The sequence below is a fragment of the Trichophyton rubrum genome, assembly GCF_000151425.1.
Source record: "Trichophyton rubrum CBS 118892 genomic scaffold supercont2.3, whole genome shotgun sequence".
Classification (NCBI taxonomy): Eukaryota; Fungi; Ascomycota; class Eurotiomycetes; order Onygenales; family Arthrodermataceae; genus Trichophyton; species Trichophyton rubrum.
Window position 1 is genome coordinate 2654967 of NW_003456426.1, and position 15256 is coordinate 2670222.

A 15256-nucleotide genomic window follows, 5' to 3' on the forward strand; every position below is an offset into this window, starting at 1 on the left:
CGACTGGGAGGCTATGGATGGTATCAAGGGAACCTCGAGGAAAGGTATACGATCTCTCGAGCGTCTCAAGGTCGTCTGGCGGTACCATAAAACAGCCAAGGAAGAGGAAGCGCCTTCAGTAGGCAAAGAGCCTGAAGCTCAGGTGCCAGGCGCTCCTCCGCCTGGAAAGGTCATATCCGAGCCTGGCCCTGGGGAAGAAGTACCCGAAGGCCGTGCTGCAGACTGGCGGGGACAGGAAGAAGACGTTGAGGGCGGGGAGGAGAGAGAGCTTCTTGAGCCACTGCGTCAGCAGGAAGAAGGAGAGAACAAGGAGAGCGATTCCGCTGCTGCCCAGTCGGTGTCGAAGAGATGAACTAGATTCAGGATTCAATGTGGTATATACATATAGGGGTTAATTGGGCATGTCGTTGGTCCCAGGATGGTTTCGGTTGCTAACATTATATATAATAGAGACGGATGAAGTTTGGTATGTAAATAGATAAAGAGACAAGAATATCATGAGGCATTTCTTCTTAGTTTTAGCCTGCTCGAGCTAATGGTATTTCTATCTTCCTCTAAACGCAGCAGTGATCCGAGTTATAGATTCCGACCTATAGTATACATCCTCTTCTGAGCCGTATAACTCCCGCTAGCCCTAGTCTCGTTATACATGTTCGTTGGGTTGGTAGTTAACCGTAGAAGTTGGTGTTTGGTACTCGTTGATCGTAATTCGATATGAAGAAGGCACGTTGTTGGTTGCTTTGCTTGCATGGGTGTGCGCATGTGTTTCCATTATGATATTGAAGAGATGATTCGAAGATCGAAGATTGCGATATCCCAACAGCCATGTTTTATCTTCCCCTGCCACGTCCTCTGCCGCCGCGGCCGCCACGCCCTCCACGGTCACCTCGTCCTGAATCCCTGTGCTGCCTGTCGCCTCCACGATTCCGTCCTGATTGCTGGCTCTGTTGTTGGTCTCGGGCTAAATCAACCACTTCTTCTGGGACTCGGAGGTATTTTATCTGTAGACAGATACATATCAATGGTCAGTTGGCGTCCAACAGCAGATATGGTGCGTTCGTATGGACATACGTTATTTCCCCGAACATAAACTTCGGGCAGTCTGAAGAAACGGTCGCCCTCGGGACTTGTTTGCACCACCTCCTTCAACGTCAAGTTCATCCAGTTGTCACAGTTCACGAGGTGGCCGTTTAGTGTTTCTCCATTCTTCAACTCCACGAGCATTGGGTGGCCTTGCGCCGCGGTTAAAAGCCCAAGGGGCAGCTGCATTAAGAGCCGGGTTAGCAATGTAACTAGAGAAGGTATAGAGAAGCGGTTCGCGCAGGACCTACCATTGTGATAATGAGGTAGGATCAGAGGGTTTGGGGTAGAGGGGATGGATCTGGGCTCTTTTGATACAAGAGTCCTTCGCAGTGAAGTTCAGGGCCCGGTAACCAAGTAACCCGCAAGCCCGCTTAAGAAATCAAGCCAAAATATTAGCTGTCCACAGGGCCCCTATGCCTTGCGCTTCCTGTGTCTGTTTTACTACCATCTGCTGCTTCAGCATCAAATGAAACCAAAAGGCCGCGATCCCAGATTGGGTCACGTGAAACAAGCTGCTTGCCCTAGTTTTGCTTATATAATCAACCAAAATAAATAAGAAAAAAATACGAAGTTTTTTTTCCTCTTTCAACTCAACTTCAATTTCAACTCCACGAGGCTGAATGCTTGATAGAACAGCCTCACTGCCTTCAGATTGGCCTCGTGGATTGTTCATTGGCGGTGTGATGCGGTTTTCTGCAGACGCATCCTTATTCAATGGAGCAGTCTGCAGTCTGCCACCATGAAAGATGAGACTCTACCTGATCCGTCACGCTGAGAGCGAACACAATGTGGCCCAAGTCTAGTACGAAGAAGACACAAGTTTTGTTTCCGTTCCATGGGCTCAATGCTTACCTTCATTCTTGTTGGCAGCGCGGGCGTCACGGACTCGGCATTGACGAACCATGGGATGCTTCAAGTTGAGAAGCTAGCGGGATACCTTAGCCAGCAGGGTGTGCGTTTCACTCGCGTCTTCTGCTCTCCCTTGCAACGCGCTCGGGCTACAGCTGATGCATTGAAAAGCACTCATGGCGATACGATGGGAAAACCGTTCGTCGTTCCCTGTCTTCGTGAGAAGGACTATGGGTCGCTCGAAGGCAAGTCGTGGGTGTCCCCCAACGTCAATGTCAAGGAGAAGCGTGACAGCTTTACCCCTGCAGAGACTTTCGATGAATTATCCTCAAGAGCAAAGGAGTTTGTTAAGGACTTCTTGTTGCCTCTTCTACGTGATGGCAGCGACAACCATACAGTCGCTGTCGTGTCTCACGGAGTCATACTGTCTGTCATCTGGCGAACACTGAAACAAATGCGTGTCCCACCATGCTCGTCTTCTAGCTCTCATGGTATCCCGGGAGACCCTTTGGTTATGTGGTCAAACACAGGTTACCTGGAACTCGATCTTAGCATGGCAATGGCCACTGACCAGAACCAGACGGCCTTATCCAACCTGGAAATTTCCGTGTTGGCCATTAACAGTCGTCAGCATCTAACTAACTTGAAGCGCACTCGGGGCATCGGCAACTCCAAACACGACCCAAAACAACAAAAGCTGGGATCTTTTTTTCACCGTCGACAATGAACGATGAATTTCCCAAAAAAGGTATGTTGTCTCTAGTTATATTTACCCTCCTTCATACCACTATATATGATGAATACAATACACAGACCTGATCCGAACATTTAATGTGGATACCGTATTGTTGCCTTCCTTCTGATATCATTTTCCCTTTCACCATGACTATTATATCGATATTACTACATTGATCAATAGCTAACTGCTTTAGTTTCAGGGGTTATGCTAAGAGCTTGAATGTTTCTTGCACCAATACGCAGTACATGTATTTTATTTATTAGTGCAAGTAGCAAGCAGATTAACTACTTCTGAATTATATGACGTCATGATAAATGAAAGTTTATATATTCACCCGTACCTCGCAGCTGTGCATCACATCGGTCTACTCTAAATAGGCATACACTGCGCAACATGGCTTCGTCAGGGAAGGAGACACCGGAGGGTGACTCCATGTTGCTGATAGGGCTCCCGGAAGGCACACCCCAGATCCAATATACCGATATGAATCGACTCTACAACTCGGTGGAGAGACGGGCAGCGGCATGTTGCTCAGATGATACATTGAGCCCCTTCATTGTTGTGCGAGATATACCGCGTACCATTCTCCAAGATCTCGACGATAAATACCCGGACAAACCCCCGAAGGTCAGTGGAGATATCCCTGGAAATATAATAGTTGTCGAGGTTATGGCTAAGCCGCCTCATGAAACTGCAGCGTGGGCGTTGACGGGCTATATTGACCATGAAGTTATCAATATGGACCTTCATGAAGATATAATTATTACTGGGGCTAGTAGAGTAGAGAATGAAGACAAGAGTTTTGTCAAAGGTCCTGACGGTAGCTTCACGCTCCGGCACCACCACTGGCCCATTTTAGCTATCGAAGCTGGGCCTTCAGAGACAGAAGCTAGGCTGGTCATTGACGCAAGACGATGGTTGGAAGCAAAAGGCTCTGAGACAGAAACTGTCATCACAATACAAGTTGACCGGGAGCATCCTCACATATCTTTCAAGAGATGGCAGCACTCCGAGCGGCAGAGAGTTACGCAGTCAACTCAACAACCGGCCAAGGTAGTAGAGCAAGTGGACGTCTCTTACCACAACTCGGTCACCAATGTTACAGGGGAAATGGCTATATCATTTCGGGCCATCGCTGGTCGTGAGCCGCATAGCTCCAAGGAGAAGAGCATTGTCATTACAAAGAGTATTTGTGAAAGCATAGCTAGGAGGGTGTGGGTAGCTCAGGAATTTCTGTAACGTAAATTATATCACCCGGAAGGAAGCCAACATTCAACTTACTCTTTTCCTGCGATATATAACCCTGCTCTCATCCTCTTCGCTCCACCATCCACGCCCACCCTCCAAATAAATCTCAGTCCGCCGTTGGTGGGATCGAAGTACCTTCTCTCTCATGTCCCGCGCAACCTCGGGTGGCTCACGCGGCGGTGGCAGCCATGGAACTCGGAGCAAGCCCCAGTTCGAAAGCCTGCTGTAATCCCACATGACGTATCCCCTTTCGCGGAGAGGGATATGGTCATCAGCCATCACAAAATTATAACTAGACATTGCTAGATGAGTGGCCCTCCACACCTCGGCCGGGCCTCGATCGTCACGTACTCGGGGTTTTTGGATGTCATGTTTCAGCCGCTCTCCACTATACCTTGATAACGGAACACGGTCTATATATGGAGACTTATGTTGCTTAAGTGCGCGGTCAATCGAAGCTAGCTGAACGTTACGATGGGGATTGAGCATATCTCGACGATGTTCGAAGTTCTGTGTCCCGCCGAGACGAAAAATAAAGTGCAGACCGAGCGATATCTAGAAAAACGTATTTGTTAGCATAGTGGGGGAGGGAGTGGTTCATCCGCTGAGCAAATTAGTGTTGGAGACGGAGACGTACATAGTTGCATCTGAACCTGTTGATCGACAAAGCTTTGTATCCTTCATTATATTTAATCCCCCATTCACCCCACTCCACATCGTGTGCAGCAACATCGTTAAACGCTGTATGCAAAGTAAGCCTGAGAAAAAGCAAATGGTTATTATTGCGAGTTGGTTCCAAGGCTCACCTTCGTCGACTATCCTTAGCAGAAAATCCTGGATACAGATGATTTGTTCGTTCTCCCATGGAGCAAAATGATCAAAGTAAAGCTTGGAATGTTGCTGGAGGGTGATTGCTAGCTGTGGGTGCCTTTGAGATCGATCTTTTTTCTCCAATCTTTTGAATAATTCCCAGTAAAGCTCAAATCTGTACAGGGCCCGCTGGATACGGTACTGTTCTCTTTTTGTGACGAGCCACGGGGGTTTTACCTCATCTCCAGTGATAGGGTGTTTAGACAGTGCAGTAGAGATGAAGATTTGGGTAAACCTTTGGATAAGCTGATGATATTTCTCCAGTGCTGTAGCTTCACTTAATGAAAACCTTGGTCGCGGCCCCATGTTTCCCTTCAGCGATGTAAAGTAATGACCAAGAAGTTCTTGGACGATTTCAGCATTGGTAGTCGGTAGTCTTGAGGCTTCGAAGAAAGTAATCGCTTCGGGGAACACCTCATCGGGAATAACCGACTTCAGAATCCGGTCGATGATCCCTTGTGGATGGTATAACACAAGGTCTTTAAACGTCCTGCATGTCATAGCAATATATTCCAAAGTGCGAAAGCTATCAAGCTGGGAGAGGATAATCTCTTGGATTTCGACGGGGAGGGAGGTAAGAGTTGGGTGGTTTTCTTGTCCCGGGCAAGCGGGAGAGGTATCCATGGCTGATCGAGTAGTTAAGGCTTCTGCAACTCTTTCAAAACAATTGTTTATGTGTATTCACAACTACATAGAGCAAAACATGTAAAAACAGCGTTGCAGGAGTTGAATTTGGCTTGGGAGTCATGATAAATACAAAGTTTGGCCTAAGGCCCACAGCCGCTCGGTCCCCGCCAGGGCAGCCGCCCCGCAGCCGCCGGGTCCACTTAGCTCGTGTAACGAGCCTTCTAATTGGCTAGTTCGCTGGTGCTCTCTTTTAGTATCGTTTCACAGTTGACAACGTTGACCATCCTATTTTCTTCTATTTCTGACCCTGCGAAGTCCCCCTCCACCCAACCGCTGCCTGCCTGTAATATACATCAACTAAATTAGCTGCTGCATAGCCCACTCGCTGTCTCATAAATGAGCATCTTATATAGTGACAGAGGGTTCTTTATCTGCGATTGCTCTCCAGAGTAGCCACGATTTCTGCCTATGACTCATTATACATTGCTGCAATCTGAGGGTCTTCTATTATTTAAAGCCCAGGAGTTAGTTATATACCCCCGATATCCGTCAGTCTTTATAGAGGTTTTATGGTATGATACGAAGAACCTACTCAGCTACCCGCTGGGGTTGCCATACACATCCCGCCCCTTGGGTATTATTCAACTCACGAAAAGTTATGCAAGATTGGGACTGTTTGATTGCTGTTCTCCCAGAAGGTTCAATAGCTACCCTCCTATCCCCAGGGACTTGGTGCAATGCACGTTGCCGGAATTGGGCGCCTATGAAAGCAATTCGGCGGCAGAATACTCAAATATCTACAGTTATCTAAACGATTCTTATGGGGAAGACGCCGATGCAAGCCAGAATGAGGTTCTTGGGGATTTAGCGGCCAATTCTAAAAGGCATTTTCAGTGGTGAATTTCGCATGTGTCGTTAAACTTTGCCCCTTTTCTCTCTTAATTTCTCATTACATTATTTCTAGAAAATAATGCTAGTTACAGGATGTTTCATATCTGACGTACATCACACAATGGTTTAACTATTATAAATGGATTTATCTGAAGTCGATGTAGCAAGCTAAAGCCTTATACTTGCTGTTGTGCCCTAACTCTATACTACTAATAACGAGGAAGGTTTCTTAATTCCATCTCAGTACAAACCTTTATTCACACTGCCTTGATAAGAGAGAACCCGCCCGTAACAACTCTTGCGACGATGTAAGAGACCACGCATCCGGCCATCATCAACCCAGCAAAAACCTGTAGGCTCCAGTATGCCCCATTCTGCTGGTTTAAGATTGCTCCTGCAATTGGGTTACCAGTGAGTGTTGCAACACTGACACAAGTGAATAACACACCCTGGCGAACTCCAATCTTGCTCACATCAGGGGAGACTTGGCTGAGGAGTGCAGGCACCATGCCTACAAAGGCACCTGAGAAGAAGCCGTATAAAAGGCAGAAGACTATATATATTGCGGCAGAACCGGGGTTCACGAGCGTTCCTGGCAGCCAGAGGGCGAGGATAGCTATGGAAGAGAGCCCACATATACCAATCATTACATTGAATCGGCCCCATAGGTCACCGAGATAGCCCGGTAGTATACGACCGGGAAGACTGCCTGAGAATTAGCATGGGAAGAACATATTCAGACCAACGAAGACGGGAAACCTTTACCTCGCAGCATTAAGTATGGTAAGCAGGTATCCAGCCAGATTAGGGTCTACTCCGCTTGTCTGAGCTTCCAGGATGACGTAGTTTATCGGTACAAAAGTCGCAAAGAAGCCAAGGCAAGATCCCACTGTGAGCAAGACAAAAGGTACCTCCGAGAATGGACTGATGTAGTCTTGGAACTTGACCGGCCGAGGCACAGGAGCAACTCTAGACCGTATAGTCAAGTTGGCGATTACAAGTAGCACGAAAACCAGAAATCCAACTACCCTGAGAGTCCATCCAAATCCGATGCCGGGTAACAGCCGGGACAGGATGATGGGGAATATGGCTCCACCGAACGAAGAGCCGCTGGAAACAAGGCCGAATGCCAGAGCTCGCCTTTTATCAAACCAAGTTGCTGTCGATGCAATTGACGAGTAAAATGTGAGACTGGCGCCCAAGGAACCACATATGCCCTGAGCAAGAATGAACTGGTAGTATTCGTTTGAGATGGAGGTCATCATCAGTCCGAGGACCTGTAGCACCGTACCAATGAGGAGAAGCAGTTTTGGCCCATAGTTGTCGAATATCTAGTCTAGTGTTAAAACAGGGAGGTGTTGAAGTCAAGTATAAGGCTAAATGAGAGGGAGGTACGCAACCCTTCCGATAATGAGACCGGCGGCAAAGAGCACGAACGGCTGTAAGGATAGAATCCAAGAGATGCTGGAGGTAGAGTAGGACTGCAGCTGGTGGGACTGATAGTACTCTTGAAATACCCCAATGGCTATATAAATACCGTGTTAGCCGTGTGTATCTCTATAATTATATGTTGGGTAACTAAGGGAAAGGAGCAACTCACCGTTGACCCAGCCAAAACCACATAGATTGACGCACCAGGCGCCCACGACAACTGTCCAGGCGCGGAGGCCTTGGTCTGTATCCCCGGTGGCTTCGAGCTGGACGGGTGTTCCATCTGCCACGATGGTAGTGGGAACTTCTGGATTTGCCTTGTCTGTTGGCTCGCCCATACTAGCCAGTTAAATGCTGATGACCTGGTTCAATAATCGAATTTACCGATGTTGATAACTACTTGATAGTTATTGCATGGACAGTTCAAGCCATACTTTTCAGCCTAGCTGAGGAAGAAAGAATTTGACCAGGAAAAAGCATCCATGAGAGAGAAGAGCAGCAAGCTCTCTTCCCAATGGCTCAAATGATTGGTTCTAGCCGATGATTGACGGGCGAGCTCCTCAGGTACTTTGTCGTTTGCCTTCTGTTTTCGGGTTGCTAACTCGGTCGAGTCATGTAAGATGCAGGAATCCATTGGTTCTGACAGGCTAGTCAAGACGATGATCTTTGGGGCGATGAAACCAGTTAACTTTCAGATTGCAGCAGCAAACAGATGGTAACTCAATGGAGAGATTCCATGCTGCTTGATTAACCACTCCCACACTTCTGCTGTATGACTGTTCTTCCACGCGATTTCCATTACAACATCCATGACTCTGAAGGTTGAAATGCTGGGCTTTCACGCTCGGAAGACGGGGACTCACTCACGAGTTAGTTAACTAACTATAAGGTTGGACGGGACTCTGCCGAGTTGCCGAAAGCTTGTTTAACGGCCTAGAACTAGGAACACCGAGTCAGATCAAGCTGGGAGGACTCGCAGTGATTTATAGATCCAACACTTCTCCAAAAACCAGTAGTTAACAAACTGCTAAGGTCTCTTGGATAACTAACTACTGTTAACTAGTTAGTCAAGCAAGCCAAAGGAAAGGAAGTCGTAATGCGTTTCCAAGTCCTAGCATTTTGGACCATGGTAATATTGGTGCCTGTTTGGACGCTGTGAGTAGAAGCACTCCAACTCCTGTTTATAGCCCGGCTCAACTGCTCATACTTTATTCTAGCCTCTGTATTATTGGGAATAAGAGGCCAATTACGATGAACTGGTTTACTTCGCGCTCAGAATCAAGCCACACAGAACCATCCGAGGAGTTCATCAATCCTGCTCGCCCCGACCCTCAAGGAGGAAATTCGGCACAGTAGAATCGCTGGCCCTTTTTCTTCTGTAATGGCGGCCCGCTACAATTAGAACGAGCCTAGGAGGAGGTCTTTTCTTCAAGATGGAGAAGGGCTGATCCTTTAGTTCTATCTTGTAGCTCTTCTTCTTCTTCTTCTTCTTCTTTTTTTCCGTAGAGTCCTGAGAGTTGCCGCAAGAGCGTCCAAGTTAGGGAACTTTATTTGTAATGCATAAAAGGTTGTCTTAGGGCTAGGACTTGATAAAATCACCTGACCAACACAACAAAAAAAGGCTTAGTAAGCATAGGCTAAGTTATTTCGTCCACTTAAATTCACGCAAAAAACTTCAAGAACTTCGAGAACTTGACCTTTTGTTTTTCTGCCGTTCGTATTTTTGACGCGTTTTATCTTGCTGTGCCCCAGACCCTGCCCCAGACCGTTGAGCCCTTGCCCCGGAACATCACCTTGCTGAAGAGCCATATCGTTAATATTTACTTTAAACATGGAGTTCAAGTTTGACTTTCCCATAGCATCGAGCCCGGTCCCCAGCAGCTCCTTCAGCCAGCTCACCAGCGTGTCTTTCGGAGAGGCGGAAGATCTTGATCGTCAGTGCAGGGAGCGGTTCCAAAAATATGTCCCTGTTAATGCCCAGGACGACGTTGTCCGTCTGCTCGCTGCATTTATGGATCATCTCCCAAAAGATGGCTCCGTGAGGTTGATGCAGGATATAATAGCTCTAGATGGCGATAGTAAACTTCGCCAGCTCAGAAACCATCTCGTGGATGCCGTGCTAAAGTCCAGTGAGTACTCCGTATGTATATCTGCTATTTAAGGGAGAGCTACATTTATTCAGGCTAACGCTGTTTCAGTGCAAGCACCAGGTGGAAAAACTCCTGCTCCCACCCCATCTCCCTGTGGCGACACTCAAGTGCAAATTGAATCTCTTGTCGTAACATCAATGAATCCATCCTCTCGCAGCGAACAGTCTAAACTCAAAAAGGACTGTCTTAAGAGGGACGGCTATCGGTGTCAGGCTACCGGTCTTTGGGACTGCAAGTCCGTTCTTGACGGACTCATAATTCCTAACGATCATAAGGCCTCAACAACTACTGAAACTGCGCATATCCTTCCTTTTTCTTTGGGGAAGTTTGACGCGGATAAAGCCATCGAGGTTAGTGCTTTCTCATACTTAATAGATCTATACGCGGTATTCTAATTAAAGCGTCTAGACTGAGAACAAGGCAAGAATTTGGCAATGCCTATACAGGTACTTTCCGGGCTTACACAGAGTGCTCTCCCCGGAAACCATCAATACCCCTGCGAATGCTATCACACTCGACGGGTATATCCACCAGCAGTTCGGCTCTCTTAACGTTACTTTCAAAGAAACAGTTAGTACTCCATACAATATTTCCATTGAGTATGAGTGCTGGATAATTAACGGGTATCGCCATAATAGGACGACGCTCATGTTTACAAAATCATAAAATACGACCAGACAAATCACATTGCGTTCTCTTTCCTCCCTAGCAACGGTTTAATGGCTCTTCGTTGCGAGGATAGTTCAGTCCTAATGCCAAGCCCATTTCTTCTCTCAGTACATGCGAGAGTTGGAAAAATATTAAAAGTAAGTGGGCTAAAGGACCGACTCGAGAAAATTATGTATACCTTATTCCTCCCTTCTGAAGTTGATCCCAGTGGATCTACCGACCTAGGGACGATCGTGTCCAACAGGCTGCTTATACTAACGGACGTTTAAGAGATTGTCTTAGTATTGTTAGAGCATAGTGGCTTCGGCATCATTTCATCAGCATTGACTCCACCTTCAACTTGAGTGTTTTAAGTGTCGGCATTTTTCATACTGCATCATCGGAACAGAACGCGCTAAATCTTTATCTCCATGTTTGTCATTTCAATTCATGTTTTCCCCCTTTGCATGCACTTTGAACATGTATTACAGCAGAGTCTCTCTAAAGAGCCTAATTTCATAAAACTTGTGCCCTGGGATGTGTTAAACATGGCCAATCGTAGACCTGCCGAATTACATCCCAAATTAATAGTAAGGAGTTTTGCTACTGTATAGCGTAGACTCTAGAGAAACGGGTTTAACTCCTTAACCCTAATGCGTGTATATATATACTCCAACTTATATATAGTTATTCATTCTTGACTCTTGAGACCGGACTGTAGCGCTCCAATTTATCCAACTGTATGAAGTCAGGATCCATTTGAACCTTTGACATATGGCGCCTTGTAGTCGTATGGAGGAGACTGTCCGTTGTAAAAGGGGTCAAATGTGAGGAGGGTGAAGCCTGGATCCAGGGCAGCAATACCAGATGGCCAGCAAGGGTTAGCCTCCAACCCATCTCTATATGGTGGATTTGCCGAATGACCCCATGAGGTGAAACTGAACTCGGGTCGCGTGGGAATGTCGACGAGCGCCATCGTCTGCGTCAAATCCCCAGCCCTTAAGACCCTCCTATTGACCCCTGACGCCCGCTCGACCTTCCTTCTAAATTCCTGATCAGAGAGAGCCTTGACTGGGCCGATGAAGCAAGCTCCTGACCATATCTGGCCACCTCCTCCATTTTCTCTGCCAGGAAGCCATCTTATCAGTTGTCCCTGGGCATTCAATCCACTGTTTGTGCGCGCCGGATCGTTGGGACCGAGGAAGTAAGCTGGTGGATACTCATCTCTCTGACACTTAGTTTGGGCGCGGTTGGCTCCGTCCTGCCACCCGGCACCGCTATGCTGTGAAGACCATGCTGCGACTGCACTGCCTTCCTTCCGATCGTTGGCGGTGACGGCGGCTTCGGGGGGGCAGGTCAGCGTTGCCCAGTGCGGATTGACTCGAATGGCTGAGCTGTAGTGAAAACAGGCTTGTGATAAGGATTTAGCACAATCTGCTGTTGTTGCAGTGGGCGTTGGTCCGTATGAAATCGATGTGATAATTAACTCCTGCCTTACTGTTCTGCTGGAGACACATGACTGCACTCGGATTGTATTCTTGGCTCTGCAGAGGCACACCGTTTCCTTACTATAGGTGGGATATAGCATCTCTTCTTTTTCGGCCCTGTGGGTTTGGGCTTAGTAGGCGCCTTAGGCCGGGGCTGCGTGGGAGTTCTCGGGTTACCCTCATCACCCTTTTTACCACTTCCCCGGCCAATATTTTTTGGCTTTCGGAAGCTTGATATTCCCTCTGCTACTCCGCTGAGGATATCGAAGGCCTTCTTAAGGTCGTCTGGCACAAGGTCAGATCCGCCACATGGGCTTAACCACCACTCAAACGCGCCGGCAGGGTCTTCCGTCTCAGAATAAACGTATGAAGCCAGTTGTGCAGCTGTCATAACGGCATCTACTCCCTATTGTTAGCATCTATAGATAGAAGAAGAAGAATGTGTGTGTGTGTGGGGGGGGGAGTGGGCATAACATCCTACCCAAACCAGCACTGATAGCTCTCCCCGCAGGAGGAATAATCGCCGTGCCTATATCTATCACCAATTTGATAGTTGATAAAAGAATATAGCAGCCGATCTAGTACAGTTAGTAATGTTCCCCTCCGTGGCTAAATGGAGTCAAACGACGTACCTGACCGATGGCTGGCAACGCTTCCAAAAAAGTTGTTGCAAGTTCATTGAGAAATACACTATCACATAGGCACATCCCATCAGCAACTTCATACATACTCGAAGGATCTCTTACCCAGGGCACTTCCTTCTCAAGGGGCCAAAAGCCTAGGCAGCCCACGTTGTACATTCTACCGGCTTCTTTGGCGGCGTCAATTTCTGGTTTGCATGCACGGCTGCATTGTTCCAGGCCTATATGGTCATATGGGGCATCTTTGTAGACAAAACATCTATGTGAGTTTTGCCACCTAGCGTCGGATGTATTGAAGGCATCAGGGTTATCGCCAACCATTTCTGGTCCATCGTTGCTCCAATCAACTGGGGTTATGCATATATCGCCTGGACAGAAACCATACTTGCAGGAGAATATGCAAAGGCGGGTCATTTCCACGTCATTTTCGTCCTCGGCTACAACGTTGACCCCAGAATGTTCTTTCGGCAGGTTCCTTAACGGGCCCATCTCTAGACATGTACACAGACTTTCGGGGCAGAACCCCAAGTAGCAGGAGTATTCACAGAGGGATCCAGTATCAAGTGTTTTATCCCCTCCCCGAATACAGCCCATCCCGGATGAGGCCCTCTCAGGGGTCGATTCATAATCGGTAGATGTGAAAGACTGTAGGTCAACAGCCCAATCAATACTACCAGCAAAATTCAGGTCCTTCCAATCAGCGCGCCGTGTATCCTTAGTGACAGGCGTCATATAGCTGATATAGTCACCTATTATATATCCAAAGTGTGTTAACACTATGCTAGAAGAGGGGGATAAGACAGAGTCAACAAACCTTTATAAAGCATAACATCCGTGTTAGAGGCATCGTCATGGAACACATTAACACCATCACCACGCTTGATGATCTCGTTAATCTCTGCAAAAGAGATATAACCTGCAGTCTTAGTACATCGGCCCGGTTGCGCATCTGACTGGGTTCTAGAGCCAGTGAATTCACATAATGGTCCCCAGCAGCCGTCTTGGACCATATGGAATGATCTACCATAGCTAGATTCACCAACAAAAATCTTATTGTTAGGTACACCTGCTTTAGTAACTATAACCTTATATTAGCACTTATGTGTAAAAAAAGGGATAAATTTAACGTACTCATAGAAAGAGCATTGCGTGTCTCCGTCAAGTTAACTAGCACTCAAACGTTAGTAGCAAAGTATATAAATCACGGGTAAGGAAGGACGGGTTCCTACCATGGCTTCGGATACATTTTCCTGACGGACACATATCGAATGCATTTGCATTACCATAGTCCCACTGACCGTGCAGGTCGTAGGTCATATAGACGATATAGTCTATAGCTCTGGCGATGGTATCAATAGGAAATGCCTTCAGATACCAAAATGACGCAGGGGCTGCAATTGATACTGATTTATCTGGGCCCATTTTTTGCTTCAAAACAGTAAGAAACCTGAGATAGGAAAGGCCATCACGCTTTTCGCCAATTGGTTTACCACCAACCGTGATGTCTGGTGCCTAATAAAAATAGTTAAGACGAGTATCAGTGTAAGAAGTAAAGTTAGGACTCACTCCCGGGTACTCCCAGTCAATATCGATACCATCAATGCCCTCATCTTCAGCAAATTGGGCGAGGTTGCTGGCGAATGTGTCTCGATTGGTAATAATAGCAGAGCGTAGGATATTATACGTAGCAGCGTCGGTTGAATATGCCCAACCGCCAAATGAGACAATACGTTTAACATTTGGCAGAGCTTTGAATTCCTCCCATTGCTCTTTGGATTCCTTGATAATTGGCTTGAAAGTGTTAGGGTCAATTTCAGCAAAACCCCAGTGCATATGGGTATAGGATCCGTCAGTATTGGCATCTTTTGCCTTTAACTTTAAACAATTACGTTTAAGGTTGTAGGCTTCATAATAGCCAATCCGCTGAAAGCTTGCCGGTGGTCCCGAATTTTGCTTGATTTCATTGCCACAGTTAGACACACAGGTATTCTCGTAGCCCTTCTTCTTGCTACCCGGCCCTCCTCCTTCGGGCGCATTGATAGTACAGTGCCCGGGGAATACACCACAGTAGCCCCAGTTACTGCAGCAGGATTTAAGAGGACATGGGTTGAGATCAGCTAGTGAGATTGATTTGTTGGTTGGTTTTTGTGTACCGGGGACCAATGGGCCGCACTCAGCGCCTTCCTGAGGCGCAGGCATAGGTGCCGAACCATCGCTGATACATATCTTGTAGCCAACTAGAATGTCCTTACATTCAGTCCAGGCCCAAGTTTTGGCCTTATTCCAGTTTTCGAGGTCAGCAACGGTAACGCGATACTTCCGAGCAATGGCGTCACAAGAATCTCCATTCTGGACAATATGGCTGGCACAGGTGCCATCTGGATCAGGCTTTGGCGTTGGTGGTGTATAGGGATCTCCAGCCGAACAGCAGATGTAATTATTGGGCTGCAAAGTTGCGCAGAGATCTTGTTTGGGGTTGAATTTGAGAAAATCGGCACCCCTGATACCGCATCGCATAGAAAGAGAGGTGCAGCTGTCACCAGGCATGATTTGGATGTAGCGACACACATCGCGTTGCCAAGGAAGTTTGTG

At 47.2% G+C, this 15256-nt stretch overlaps 8 protein-coding genes across 10 annotated transcripts in view; 4 read left to right on the forward strand and 4 right to left on the reverse strand.

Annotated features, from left to right (window-relative positions):
- Nucleotides 1-203: 203 nt before the first annotated feature.
- Nucleotides 204-1533, reverse strand: TERG_03750 (uncharacterized protein). 2 transcript variants are annotated; one of them, XM_003236658.2, is made up of 3 exons: nt 1332-1515; nt 1072-1263; nt 204-1001 (listed from the first exon to the last, which is right to left on the reverse strand). In XM_003236658.2, the coding sequence occupies exons 1-3, from the start codon at nt 1332-1334 to the stop codon at nt 831-833; spliced, it is 366 nt and encodes a 121-aa protein (XP_003236706.1). In that variant the 5' UTR covers nt 1335-1515; the 3' UTR covers nt 204-830. The 2 variants fall into 2 exon arrangements, with proteins under 2 accessions (XP_003236706.1, XP_047604123.1); XM_047748147.1 differs by having other exon boundaries at nt 1072-1533.
- Nucleotides 1534-1668: 135 nt separating this feature from the next.
- On the forward strand, nt 1669-2988 carry TERG_03751 (uncharacterized protein). The gene is made up of 3 exons (XM_003236659.2): nt 1669-1885; nt 1954-2680; nt 2865-2988. The coding sequence occupies exons 1-2, from the start codon at nt 1830-1832 to the stop codon at nt 2657-2659; spliced, it is 762 nt and encodes a 253-aa protein (XP_003236707.2). The 5' UTR covers nt 1669-1829; the 3' UTR covers nt 2660-2680; nt 2865-2988.
- A 76-nt stretch (nt 2989-3064) lies between these two features.
- On the forward strand, nt 3065-3910 carry TERG_03752 (uncharacterized protein; the record flags this gene model as incomplete). The annotated part of the gene is made up of 1 exon (XM_003236660.1): nt 3065-3910. The coding sequence occupies one exon, from the start codon at nt 3065-3067 to the stop codon at nt 3908-3910; it is 846 nt and encodes a 281-aa protein (XP_003236708.1).
- Nucleotides 3911-3943: 33 nt separating this feature from the next.
- Nucleotides 3944-5413, reverse strand: TERG_03753 (uncharacterized protein; the record flags this gene model as incomplete). The annotated part of the gene is made up of 3 exons (XM_003236661.1): nt 3944-4474; nt 4557-4660; nt 4726-5413. 3 exons carry the CDS (start codon nt 5411-5413, stop codon nt 3944-3946), a joined length of 1323 nt encoding a protein of 440 aa, XP_003236709.1.
- A 471-nt stretch (nt 5414-5884) lies between these two features.
- Nucleotides 5885-6316, forward strand: TERG_12044 (uncharacterized protein; the record flags this gene model as incomplete). Its single annotated transcript, XM_047751065.1, has 1 exon — nt 5885-6316. The coding sequence occupies one exon, from the start codon at nt 5885-5887 to the stop codon at nt 6314-6316; it is 432 nt and encodes a 143-aa protein (XP_047606045.1).
- Nucleotides 6317-6564: 248 nt separating this feature from the next.
- TERG_03754 (uncharacterized protein) lies at nt 6565-8076 on the reverse strand (the record flags this gene model as incomplete). The annotated part of the gene is made up of 4 exons (XM_003236662.1): nt 6565-7012; nt 7073-7638; nt 7708-7832; nt 7908-8076. 4 exons carry the CDS (start codon nt 8074-8076, stop codon nt 6565-6567), a joined length of 1308 nt encoding a protein of 435 aa, XP_003236710.1.
- Nucleotides 8077-9467: 1391 nt separating this feature from the next.
- On the forward strand, nt 9468-11709 carry TERG_03755 (uncharacterized protein). 2 transcript variants are annotated; one of them, XM_047748148.1, is made up of 4 exons: nt 9468-9867; nt 9937-10238; nt 10297-10458; nt 10527-11709. In XM_047748148.1, the coding sequence occupies exons 1-4, from the start codon at nt 9570-9572 to the stop codon at nt 10824-10826; spliced, it is 1062 nt and encodes a 353-aa protein (XP_047604124.1). In that variant the 5' UTR covers nt 9468-9569; the 3' UTR covers nt 10827-11709. The 2 variants fall into 2 exon arrangements, with proteins under 2 accessions (XP_047604124.1, XP_047606046.1); XM_047749630.1 differs by having other exon boundaries at nt 10297-11709.
- Nucleotides 11285-15256, reverse strand: part of TERG_03756 (uncharacterized protein) — a gene marked incomplete at both ends in the record, with an annotated part of 4980 nt that continues 1008 nt past the window's right edge. The window contains 8 exons of the mRNA XM_047748149.1: nt 11285-11930; nt 12035-12422; nt 12505-12601; nt 12656-13413; nt 13479-13742; nt 13796-13831; nt 13894-14176; nt 14231-15254. Of these exons, the coding sequence (XP_047604125.1) occupies nt 11285-11930; nt 12035-12422; nt 12505-12601; nt 12656-13413; nt 13479-13742; nt 13796-13831; nt 13894-14176; nt 14231-15254 (3496 nt within the window). The remainder of the gene's footprint in view (nt 11931-12034; nt 12423-12504; nt 12602-12655; nt 13414-13478; nt 13743-13795; nt 13832-13893; nt 14177-14230; nt 15255-15256) is intronic.

What these genes read in the sequence shown, in the direction of transcription:
- TERG_03750 (XM_047748147.1), bottom strand. Translation starts at nt 1,269, where the DNA reads ATGCAGCTGCCCCTTGGGCTTTTAACCGCGGCGCAAGGCCACCCAATG. An exon ending in TTTATGTTCGGGGAAATAAC is followed by an intron (nt 1,002 to 1,071) that starts GTATGTCCATAC and finishes ATCTGTCTACAG; the next exon opens with ATAAAATACCTCCGAGTCCC.
- TERG_03755 (XM_047748148.1), top strand. Translation starts at nt 9,570, where the DNA reads ATGGAGTTCAAGTTTGACTTTCCCATAGCATCGAGCCCGGTCCCCAGC. An exon ending in GGATGCCGTGCTAAAGTCCA is followed by an intron (nt 9,868 to 9,936) that starts GTGAGTACTCCG and finishes ACGCTGTTTCAG; the next exon opens with TGCAAGCACCAGGTGGAAAA. An exon ending in ACGCGGATAAAGCCATCGAG is followed by an intron (nt 10,239 to 10,296) that starts GTTAGTGCTTTC and finishes TAAAGCGTCTAG; the next exon opens with ACTGAGAACAAGGCAAGAAT.
- TERG_03751 (XM_003236659.2), top strand. Translation starts at nt 1,830, where the DNA reads ATGAGACTCTACCTGATCCGTCACGCTGAGAGCGAACACAATGTGGCC. An exon ending in CACAATGTGGCCCAAGTCTA is followed by an intron (nt 1,886 to 1,953) that starts GTACGAAGAAGA and finishes TCTTGTTGGCAG; the next exon opens with CGCGGGCGTCACGGACTCGG.